We start from the raw sequence: 12,423 nt of genomic DNA on the forward strand, positions 1-12,423 counted from the left end.
TAATGAACAATGGTGCCAACTTAGAAAACACAACACTGGCAAAAAAGAAAAAAAAAAAATGCAAAAGTAAAATTTATGAGTGGTTTAGTGTTTTTTGGAAATGTGGTTAAAGAGGGATTCCACCAAAAAAAAATAAAAAATATTAAAAGCCAGCAGCTATAATTACTACAGCTGCTGACTTAATAAATGGACACTCACCTGTCCCGGGTTCCAGCGATGCTGGCAGCCGAGGCCGATCGATCGCTCGGCTGCTGCCGCCACCATTCTAGGTGAGGGAATCAGGAAGTGAAGCGAATCGGCTTCACTTCCCAGTTCCCTACTGCGCATGCATGAGCCGCGCCGCACAATAGGAATGGTCCGCGCTGTCACTGGGACCCGTGTGTGTCCCAGCAGACAGCGCGGCAGGGCAGGAAATGGCGTAGACTCCCACGGGAGTCTATGCCTGGAAGTGGGTGTAAATACCTGTCTTTGACAGGTATCTCCACCCCCCTCCCCCCTGAAAGGTGTCAATTGTGACACCGGAGGGGGGGAGGGATCCGATCAGCGGAGATTCCACTTTAGGGTGGAATCCCGCTTTAATAAAGACCCCTGTAATCCAACTCTTCATTTTAAAAGCCCCATCTGCATTAAACAAAGCCAGTATAATTATTCTAATACCTGACTTTATATGATCCCTCTTTATCCTCACGTACACCAGAATACCTGCCAAGAGCGGTGGGCCGGCAGCAGCTTTTTAAATTGCCTTTTGCAATATAGTTATGCCAAGAATTCCTGGTGTATGTCTATGCTGGATTGTGTTAAAACAGCCATTCTCAACCAGGGTTCCTCCAGCGGTAGCTAGTGGTTACTTCAGGTGTGGCTAACTCCCCTCCCATCTGATGGTGCCTGCATAGTGCCAGGTCAAATGCCACTGGCAGAGCAGGTGGCTTTACTGCAAGAAAGTAATTCTGGCCTCACTGTAAGGGGAGCATTCTCAATTACTACCACCAATATTAGAGCCATTTTCTTACTAACCTGTGAACCACCAATCTTACTAGAGGTTACCAGAGATGTGAAATTTCTTTCAAGGATTCCTCCGGGGGTAAAGATTGGCAAAGGCTGGTTTCAAGTAACCAGACATCATCATCAAGAACCACACCGAGTAAGGCTGTGGAAGTGTTCTCCCCGCTGTCAACATCTACAATGCAAAGGCAGAGAGGTCTGCTACCTCCCATAAGACATCTATGGCTGCCACACACATTATAAAATCGAATACAAAGGGCGTTTAAAAAGGGCTTATTGCCTATTTATTTTTTCTTTTATAGTTTTGGGCACACTGGAGATTTCTGTAAAGTTTAAGTTTTAATTTCTCCTGTGACCACATTGGGGGGGGGGGGGCGCTAACTTACTCTCACTTTCTGTCCTTGCAATAACCACACAATTAATGTGTTAATTAAAACCTGTTGATCTTGCTTGAAATTCAGAGCTGTCCTTCATAACTAATAAGGCAAATATACTGTGCACTGCAAAATGCAGTTGCTCTAGATAAGGGGTCTCCAAAGTTTCTAAAAATAAAAAGGGCCAGTTTACTGTCCTTCAGACTTTAGGGGGGGCCAGACTGTGCCCAGTGGGAGTAGAAATTGTCCCGGTGTCAGTGGCAAGTAAACAATGCCCCATCATTAGTATTAACAGGAGAAATAGTGCCCCCCCCCCCCGGTTGCTGATGTCAGTGGGAGGAATAGTGCCCCCCCCCCCCCCCGGTTGCTGATGTCAGTGGGAGGAATAGTGCTCCCCCCCCCCCGGTTGCTGATGTCAGTGGGAGGAATAGTGCTCCCCCCGTCGCTGGTGTCAGTGGGAGGAATAGTGCTCCCCCCGTCGCTGGTGTCAGTGGGAGGAATAGTGCTCCCCCCGTCGCTGGTCTCAATGGGAGGAATAGTGCTCCCCCCGTCGCTGGTGTCAGTGGGAGGAATAGTGCTCCCCCGTCGCTGGTGTCAGTGGGAGGAATAGTGCTCCCCCGTCGCTGGTGTCAGTGGGAGGAATAGTGCTCCCCCCGTCGCTGGTGTCAGTGGGAGGAATAGTGCTCCCCCGTCGCTGGTGTCAGTGGGAGGAATAGTGCTCCCCCCGTTGCTGGTGTCAGTGGGAGGAATAGTGCCCCATCATTGGTATATTAGTGGGAGGAATAGTGCCCCATTGTCGGTGTCAGTGGCAGAAACTATACCCTATTGTGACAGTTGGGGGGATAATGCCCAAAGGGCCGAATAAAAGCAAGCAAAGGGCTGCAGTTTGAAAACCACGCTCTAGATCTTCGTAAAATGAGGGGAAGCTCTGCTGACTTCCATCATCCAATCTTCTACAAGCAAAAATAGTTTTTTTATTTTCCTTGCATGTGATTGGGTATTCTTTGCAAAGTGAAGCTCTACCTCAATTACTAAGCTCTAGAGCAACTGCACTTGCAGTGCACAGTATATCTTTAGTAAATGAACCCCAATGAATCTTAGCCCCCTGACTTCTTGCCTTGGTCTACAGACCAGGGCTGACACACTTCCTTGTAGTTTCAGTGTAGCAAAGCAGGCCACAACAGGAAATTAGATGCCAGGTGCAAGGTGACATGTGACATGTCTTTTATATAATCACTTAACACAACCAGAAAAAATAAATAAAATTATAAAAAAAAAAAAAAAAGCAGACAGGAGACAAAAAATTAAAAAAAAAAATTATTAAAAGCTAAATCTTATTCTACATACTCGTGCTGGAATTCTGCTAAATGACCACTAGGTGGGAGCCTCAGCACGTCTATGTAATCTGCTCTCTCCCTCAGTCCTAACTATGCACGGAGCGAAGTCTTTCATGACCGATTGGTATGATTTATGAGATCGGATGGTCATGCAGAGTGATCCATGACAGAATGATGGTTGTTGCAACAAAAAATAAATAAAAAATTGGGGAAAATGACGAATAGACATCAACAAGTCATAACATGTTTATAGCAGAATTGTGATGTCATCAGGAGCCACCAACCAACAGCTTGACAAGAGAACACGAATACTGAAACAATGAGGAATGAGGTTTTCCAAACTACAGATTAGGACACAATAGTGGTGGATTTATTAAAACTGGAAAGAGTAAAATCTGGTGCAGCTCAGCATAGAAACCAATCAGCTTCCAGGTTTTATGCCAAGGCTTAATTGAACAAGCTGAAGTTAGAAGCCGATTGGCTACCATGCACAGCTGCACCAGATTTTGCACTCTCCAGCTTTAGCAAATCACCCCCTATAAAAGTCAATGAAACCTATTGGATGCTTCTTGTGATTGGCTGCTGTTGATAAAGCCATGACCAGTAAGGATTCAGTTGTAGATGACATCATAATGCTGTCCCCAGGATATGAATGAACACAGCAAAGCACTCATACGCTGAGTATGACAATAGCAGCGCCCCAGTCCCTGCCGTGGATACATGAGCTGGGGTAAGATGGTGAATCATGTGGGGTACTTACTTGTACAACAGGGGGTCTCTGTAGTGTGGTGGTGGGCTGCACAGTCGTTGGCGTCTGAGATACTTGCTTGATGATGGTAGTTGGCGTAACCTGCCGCGCCATCAAAGGTGCACCGGGGGACTGCAGGCCAGAGAGATAAAAAGGAATGAGAAATAAAATCCGAGGCAGTGAAAAATACAACAGGTGTTTGACGGCTTATTATTTTTGCTAAGCTAATTTGCATCACAGAGCGATCAGTATTTATATATCACCTGCTGTGTCGGCGTTCTCTCCTGCCCAATAAAACATACAAATATAAAAAGGTAAGCCGTGCTTTTTCAGGGAACACTCATTGGGAGCGATTATAAAAACTCCTGTTCATTTGCTGCACCAGATTTATTTTATGTTTAACACGTGTGTGCAGACAAAATAGCACCTCCCTCTAGAGCAGATTTTCTCAACTTCAGTCCTCAAAGGCGCACCAACAGGTCATGTTTTCAGGATTTACCACAGCTGTGGTAATTACTAAGGGTTCTTTCACATGGGGAGGATCCGTGCTGATCCGCCCCGTGGATATCCGCTTGTTCAGTGGGGATCGCTCCGTGGATACCCGCTGAGCAGGCAGATGACAGGTCCGTCTCTGCAAACTGCGCAGGGACAGACCTGTCAGAGCGCCGCTCTCCCCTATGGGAGATCGGATGACGACGCACCGCAGAGTCCGTCGTCACTTGATCCGATGACAGATGGAAAAAGTATGTTTTTGCCTCCGTCACTTTTTCGGATAGGAGCGGGTCGGATGTCAGCGGGCATGTCACCTCTGACATCCAACACTCCATAGACCTCTATGGAGCATCTGTTCAGGTCCACCTAAAAAACCGGCAGGCGGACCTGAACAGATCGGCCATATGAAAGAGGCCTAAGGCAGTCAAACTGATTATTTTGCACAGGTGATTTAATGGAAAGCCTGGAAACATGAAATGTTGGGGCACCTTGAGGACTGAAGTTGATAAACACTGCTCTAGAGCTGGGGGTAGGCATACAAGTCCCATCATGCCTCTGGGAATAATTGTAACTGCCAGCCTTGCAATGACTCGTGGGAAATGTAGTTCTACAACAGCTGGAGGGTTGCCTACCCCTGCTCTAGAGCAGTGGTTCTCAAACCCGTCCTCAGGTACCCCCAACAGGCCATGCTGGAGGGCCACAGGTTGCCTACCCCTGCTCTAGAGCAGTGGTTCTCAAACCTGTCCTCAAGTACCCCCCAACAGGCCATGTTTTGGGAATTTCTCTTAGATAAAATAGCTGTCCAAAATACCAAGCCATTGACTGTGATTTAAAGCACCTGTGCAAGATAAAGGGAAACCTGCAAACATGGCCTGTTGGGGGTTACTTGAGGACAGAACCACTGATCTAGAGGATATATATGGCAATGCAATCCTTTAAGCCCAACACTAGGGGGAGAAAAAAAATAAAAAAGTATTCCCATGCAGTGGGGCTGTGCCCACACTACAAATCAACTGCTTGTTTTTGTCAAGGGGCAACCAGAAAGCTTTAAACCAATCCTCCACTCCACCTGCAACCAGAGCTCCCCCATGATCCAGCAGTGGACTATTCCTGACGTCCTCATGTCCAGAGCAGGTCTATGGTTGTCAGGACCTTGGGAAGGAACAGTCCACTGCACAAGACCGCAGGTGGGGGTGTACCACAGCGGCAAGTCTTGTGCAGGGAGGATCAGAGTAATTTGGGAAGTAGATTTCAGTTCTCCAATCCCCCTAAATAAAAACAAGCAGTTGACTCGTGCAATGCGGGCACATGGGAACATTTTTTATTTTTCTTGGCCTCGAGTTAAGCTTTAAAGTAGAACTATAGGCATTTGTTTTTCATACTGGATAGCGTAAGGGAGGGTTATAACCCTTGACAATTTTTTTTTGTTTGCCATCTGTCTCCCATTGGGGAGATATACCTTCACTTCCTGTCCCATAGCCAAACAGGAAGTGAGAGGAAATCCCTACAAATTTAAGGAACCCCTTGGGGACACCCCAGGTCATGAGTAGTAGTGTTCCCATTGGAAGATTACCCCTATTAATTTCCCCTATTACTCTTCTGGGGCCAACCCAAAATTTGGGATTTTCTTTGACTTTCAATAATGGTAAACAGGACAAATAGAGAGGGTGAATCTCCCTAACAGGGGCACAGACAGAAATAAAAACTGACAGGTGTTCTAATCCCTCTCCACTCTAAAAACAAAAAGGAAAAAGTAAAAAAAAAAAAATAAAAGTGGCCTTTAGTTTTACCTTGGGAAAAAAAAACAAAAAAAAAAAAACAAAAAAAAAAAATCTGCTATGACAAAATTGAAGTTCAACTCCAATTTTTTTTAACCACTACAATACAGGGCACTTTCACCCCCTTCCTTCCCAGCCCAATTTTCAGCTTTCAGCGCTCTTTCAGTGACAATTGCGTGGTCATGCTACACTGTACCCAAATGAAATTGTTATCATTTTTTTCGCACAAATAGAGCTTTATTTTGGTGTTATTTATTCACGACTCCGTTTTTTTTTTTTTTTGCGATATAAGCGCAAAAATAGCGGAAATTTGGAAAAAAAACTATATTTTCTTTTTTCTATTTGAAAAGAAATCCAATAAAATCAAATTTTGTCATAAATTTAAGCCAAAATGTATTCTGCTACATGTTTTTGGTAAAAAAAAATCCGTTAAGTGTATAATAATTGGTTTGTGTGATCACGGACATATGTACGCAAATGATCATGTACATATGTGTGCAGGTGATCACGTACATATGTGTGCAGATAATCATTGGGACATGTGATTTTAGTGGGACATATGTGGGGGACATGTTTTTATTATTAGGGACATGTGTTTTTATTATTTGGGGACATGTATGTTTTGGGGACATGTGTGTTTTGGGGACATATGTGGGGACTGTGTTTGTACTGTGTGGAGTGTTGTGTGTGTACACTACACTGATGATCAGTGAGTAAAAAGCTGTAAAAAGCAGCCCATACTCACTGATCATCAGCCGGCTGCAGCGATCTGCTCTCTTCTCCTCAGCGGTGACTTCCGTGTGAGGAGAGGAGAGCCGATTGCCTAGCAACCGGCTGTTTGTTTACATCACATGACGGCCGTGATTGGACACGGCCGTCATGTGATCAGGAGGGCCAATCACAGAGCCCTCCTGCCGATCTGAGATGTGCCGTGTCCGGGTGACACGAGCACATCGGGATCGCGCCGCTGCGCGGGCGGGCGCGCGCGCGCGATCCCGCTGCTCCTGAATGACGTTCCCAAACGTCCTATCAGGAGCAGGCGGCTCCCACCCGGCCGTATATACGCATTGGCCGGGTGGGAAGTGGTTAAGGGATGACCAAAGGCCAACTCCAGAAAGTGAAGATCAGGTAAAATTGGAGAAGAGTTTTATCTACATATTTAGTGCCAAGAGCAGTTCTTCCTTTTGGGTTGACTGGCTATTCCTGCCTCTCCACCTCAGCCAAAATCAGGTCCTGTGCCAGCCAATCAGCTTCTCTATCTCACAGGACCCACTCTTTGGTTAGACACCAAACCCATCTGTGAATCAGAGCACCAATCAGATGCAAGTTCTGTTCCTGCACTTCTACAAGACGGTGCAGTTATGAAGCAGCATGGGGGGGCATGTGGACCTGAAGCTAACACTTAAAGGTCAATTAATTTAAAACATTTGCTGTGTGATTGCCTCAAGCAGCTGCATAGATGTCACAAATAATCTCCATATTGTGTGCAAAATGTTTATTTTCCATGATGGTCAGTTCCATCTACTGGCCGTAATGCGGTATTTTCCTGAAACTGCGCAACTAAGAAAACATCATATTATGGCCATTAGATGGAGCTAACAAGACTAGGAAATAACCATAGTAGACGCAACACAGTGATTTGTAACCGCTTTGCGAATCCTTGAGGCATTTGCACACAGATGGTTTAGAAATGGACCCCTTCGGTACAGAGCTGGCATGAAAACACACGGATTTTAGTGGTCTACAAACTGCTCTGTCCATACATGAATATTAAGAAATTACAATCAGCAAAGCTTATACAGTTGGAAATTGTTAGCAGCTGCATTCATTACTATTTCCACAGTATAGCTAAAAGGACTACAGAATCCCTCCATTTAGAGCACATGAACAGTATATGCATTTATATTCACCACCATACCTGGACTGTGGAGATCTGCACTGATGGGGCAGTGGTGGGCGTTGCAGGCCGAGTAACCATTGCATTCTGGGCCTGGGCTTGGGCTTGGGCCTGGGCCTGAGCCTGAGCTTGGGCTTGGGCCTGGGCCTGTGACTGAGCCTGTGCTTGAACCTGAGCCTGCATCTGGGCCAGCGCCTGCTGGGGGATCATCAACAGCTGCCCGTTCTCGCTCCGTACCAGGACCATCCCTGAAAAACATCAATCAATTGTTCAGAACACCATTCAGACAGAGAGCAACCAAGTCTAAAGCGGTCAACTGCATCATCACACCCAACAAAAAGGTAAGGGCTCATTTTGACGGATAGTCCAGTCAAAACACTGCATATTGATCTGAACACATGCAGCTACGTTCCAAGGTAAAACAGAGTGTTGGTTACAAAATATTACGGGTGTTCGACTCATTTTGCTTGCAGTTCAAACGCACCTTAATAGAAAAACTTCAACCCATCTATGGAAATATAAAATTCCCTCTAATAAATGTCCCTGTATGGGAAAAAACCCACACAAACATACTTTCTTACTCATGGGGTCCATCGCCATCTTCCTTACAGCCCAAGCCCAATCATGAAACCCCCTTCTTTTCCCCCAGACGATGGTTGTTCCAATTCCACGAACCTGCGTATGCTCAGAAAGGCCACAAGGCTTTAGTAAGCTCTTTGTAGAGCCCACGGAAATGTCTGCACATTTGTCGGGTGTGGAAGGGGCTCTGCCTAGTCCTGAATTAAACAATATGTTCTCTCTGCGTTAAACACCTTTCTCTTGGGATGTAGGACATTGCAGGAGGCAACGGATACATCAGCCTTGCCTAGGTGGGGAATCAAGAAGCGGGGGCCGCACAAAGCAAGTAACTGATACTAAATCATTTTTGCCTAGGTGGGGAATCCGGAAGCAAGGGCCACACCAAGCACCGGGAAGCGGGGGGCTACACCAAGCAGGTAGCTTATACTAAATCATCCTTGCCTAGGTAGGAACTCAGGATGCAGAGGGTGGGGGGGGGGGGGGTCGTGTTGGTGCCACACCAAGCAGATAAAGTACACTACGTCATCCTTGCCTAGGTGGGGAATCAGGAAGCGGGGGCCGCACCAAGCAGGTAGCTGATACAACATCATCCTTGCCTAGGTAGGGACTCAGGAAGCAGGGGGTGGGTTGTTGGGGCTACATCAAGCGGACACTACGTCATCCTTGCCTAGGTGGGGAATCAGGAAGCGGGGGCCGCACCAAGCAGGTAGCTGATACAACATCATCCTTGCCTAGGTAGGGACTCAGGAAGCAGGGGGTGGGTTGTTGGGGCTACATCAAGCGGACACTACGTCATCCTTGCCTAGGTGGGGAATCAGGAAGCGGGGGCCGCACCAAGCAGGTAGCTGATACAACATCATCCTTGCCTAGGTAGGGACTCAGGAAGCAGGGGGTGGGTTGTTGGGGCTACATCAAGCGGACACTACGTCATCCTTGCCTAGGTGAGGAATCAGGGAGGGGTGTTGGGGCCGCACCAAGAGGGTGAGTGATACTACATCATCCTTGCCTAGGTGAAGAATTAAGATGTGTGCTGATCACTGGTACAAAGCTTCACAGGCTTCCTTTACCTGCAAAAAAAGGTGCATTTATTATTTTTCCTGAAATGGTTATCATTGGAAAACACGGGGAACTTGTCATGTGACTTTGATGTCAAGTGTGACTGGAGCCTAAATCTGTTTTGGGGATAATGCCTTCCAGTGTTATATCTGTTTTTACAATCTGTATAGAGGACCCCCTCCACCCCTTTTCTATGATACCAACAAAAAATACAAAATTAAAATTAATGTCTTGCTGTGGCATTACCCGCCAGTCAAGTTCCTCCACCCCAATCTCGCTCATCCATGTCTTTATGGACCTTGCTTTGTGCTCTGGTTCGCAGTCATGTTGGAACGGGAAGGGGCCATCCCCAAACTGTTCCCACAAAGATGGGAACAGCAAGTTGTCCAAAATGTCTTCACTGGAACTAAGGGGCCAAGCCCCTAGAAAACAACCCCACACCATAATCCTCCCTCCACCAAATGATTTGGACCAGTGCACAAAGCAAGGTCCATAAAGACATGGATGAGCGAGTTTGGGGTGGAGGAACTTGACTGGCCTGCAGAGAGATCTGATCTCAACCTGACAGAAAATCTTTGGGATGAATTAGATTGGAGACTGAGCCAGGCCTTCTTGTCCACATCAGTGCATAACCTCACAAATGCGCTTCTGGAAGAATGGTCAAACATTCCCATAGACACACTCCTAAACCTTGTGGACGGCCTTCCCAGAAGAGTTGAAGATAGTGTGTGTGTGAGTGTGTGTGTGTGTGTCGCACACACAGAGCAGGGTGGATAAAAATCAATGTTTAGGAGGAAAAAAAAAAAATATTTTTTTTATTTAAAATCAGATTTATTTATTTTTTTTTACCTAATAAAATGCTTTTGGAGTAAAAACCTGAAGATAGTTTTCTATTTAAGATAAATAATTGAGTTTATTCAGCATGAAATGGAGCTTAGTTATGTAGCATGAGGCTGTATGTTCTGCAATATTTTTTATTAATTTTTTGGTAAACAGGCGCCAACAGGCGCTGCCATGATGGATCTGAAATGACAGGTGCTCTTTAAATGTATGGACTTACTGTATTCTTGCTGGTAGTGAAGGTTTCCTATTCAGAACAAGTTGTCAGGTTGGTAAAACAGCGATATCTGAACCAATTCAGTCAGTTTGTGGTGTATGTATATTTACAAAACTATGGGATAAAGGAATATTCCAGAACTTTGTTTTATCTCATGGTTACTGTGACATTGTGTGAATGCATCAATGTATTGCGGGTTAGCTCAGCTTGCAGGAGTTTGGACTCATTCAATTAATCCAAACCAAGGAGCGGCTGAGGGATAGAGATGACAGTTTTTTTTTTTTATTTGGATTTCAAATCAAGCCTTTTTACTAGGATTTAAAATCAAATCCACCCTGACTGAGCATTGCCAAATACAGTATATGTGCTGTAGCATTGCTGGAAGACACCTGACAGGCGCAAATTAAAAGATAAAAAATAAAAAAATAAAAAAAGAAAGCAGGAAGAAAGAAGGAAGTAAGGAAGGAGGGAAGGAGAAGGAAGGAAGGAAGGAAGGGAAGGAGAAGGAAAAAAGGAAGGAAGGAAGGAGAAGGAGGGAGGGAGGGAGGGAAGGAGGGAGGGAGGGAGGGAAGGAAGGAGGGAGGGAGGGAAGGAAGGAGGGAAGGAAGGAGGGAAGGAAGGAGGGAGGGAGGGAAGGAAGGAGGGAGGGAAGGAAGGAGGGAGGGAAGGAAGGAAGGAGGGAGGGAAGGAAGGAGGGAGGGAAGGAAGGAGGGAGGGAAGGAAGGAAGGAAGGAGGGAGGGAGGGAGGGAGGGAAGGAAGGAAGGAAGGAGGGAGGGAGGGAAGGAGGGAGGGAGGGAAGGAAGGAAGGAAGGAGGGAGGGAAGGAAGGAAGGGAGGGAAGGAAGGAAGGAAAGAAAAAGATAAAAATAGAAAAAGAAAAAGAGAAAAAAAAAAAAGAGAAGAGAAAAAAAAGAGAAAAAAAAGAGAAGAGAAAAAAGAAAGAAAGGAGGGAGGAAGAAGAAGGAAAAAAAAAGAAAAAAGAAATTAATTGACAAATATGAGCCAACACTGTGGAGCAGAAATCAGTAACGCAAAGCGCAGCAACCAATCTGCTGCCGCTTTTCACAGATGTCGCTACAGACTGAAATCCGATTGGCTGCTATAAATGTTCACGTGGATCTCAGTATTGTGTGTTGCTTTGCTGACTCAGCCTGCTGGTGTAATAGGTGGAAATGTATGCGGTGCTCCTCTTATTGGTTTTGTGGTCTCATTTATTTTATTAGCGGCAGCACCGTATGTGCCGATCACTAGAAGCTGAAGTGCTTTGGATGGAGTGATGCCGGGTAATGATCTGATCCTGTCACTGTCGGGGAATATTGCATTGAGCCAGCACTTAGTCTGCAGGGTTGAGCTGAGGACGTGCGCTGTCTGTGGATACATTCATGTGCTCCGGAGAAGAGGCCGGCCCGACTGCTTTCTTCTTCTGTTTACTATTCTCAGACGTCAGCCAAGTCTCCTCCAGCCCATCCTGGTGTCTCTCTACACAGGCAATCCACAGCACACCAGCAAACTGGGGGCACTTACCTGGAGGCAGCTGTGTACTTATTACAATGTATAATAGTGCCACACATCAATCCAGGCTCAGCTCTGCTCATATAAACCCATCACACCCAGAACTTTAGGGAGCATTTCCAATATTTTCCTGGAGGCTTTGACATAAAACGTTTGTTTTTAGAAGAGTTTATTGTATACAGATTCAGTGGATTGTGGAAATGAACAAGTACGGCACGCTGAGAGTTTGTGGCAACCGGCATCACACCACCAATCAGGTCCACAGACACCCCGACAATCATCCTGCTTACTCCCCCTTCTCCTGCCAATGCTTGGTACACACAATGAGATAAATCGGATGAAGTTTTTATTTCATTTATTTTTTAATGCTATTCTATTAACAAAAAATAAAAATAAAATTTAAGAGTTTACTAAATGTACAAAAATCCACAAAATGACAGAATAAAAATTCGGGAAGTGATGTCATGTGTTGTATTTTCAGTGTACTGATTAAATGAAAATTGTACGAGAACATTTTTTGCCGTTTGTCCCATCAGGTAATAAATGTCGTGATCGGCTGTCGAAAGCTGTGTACCAACGATCTGATTATGG

The 12,423-nt window shown here is 45.6% G+C and overlaps 1 protein-coding gene across 1 annotated transcript in view; it reads right to left on the reverse strand.

Annotated features, from left to right (window-relative positions):
* The window catches only part of TAF4 (TATA-box binding protein associated factor 4), a gene marked incomplete in the record, with an annotated part of 80,999 nt that overhangs the window by 26,845 nt on the left and 41,731 nt on the right, over positions 1-12,423 (reverse strand). The window contains 2 exon segments of the mRNA XM_077460272.1: positions 3,474-3,593; positions 7,650-7,876. Coding sequence (XP_077316398.1) covers positions 3,474-3,593; positions 7,650-7,876 — 347 coding nt within the window.

Source organism: Lithobates pipiens, unplaced genomic scaffold (genome assembly GCF_037356315.1).
Source record: "Lithobates pipiens isolate NorthernLeopardFrog02 unplaced genomic scaffold, aLitPip1_a1.2 Scaffold_28, whole genome shotgun sequence".
NCBI lineage: Eukaryota > Metazoa > Chordata > Amphibia > Anura > Ranidae > Lithobates > Lithobates pipiens.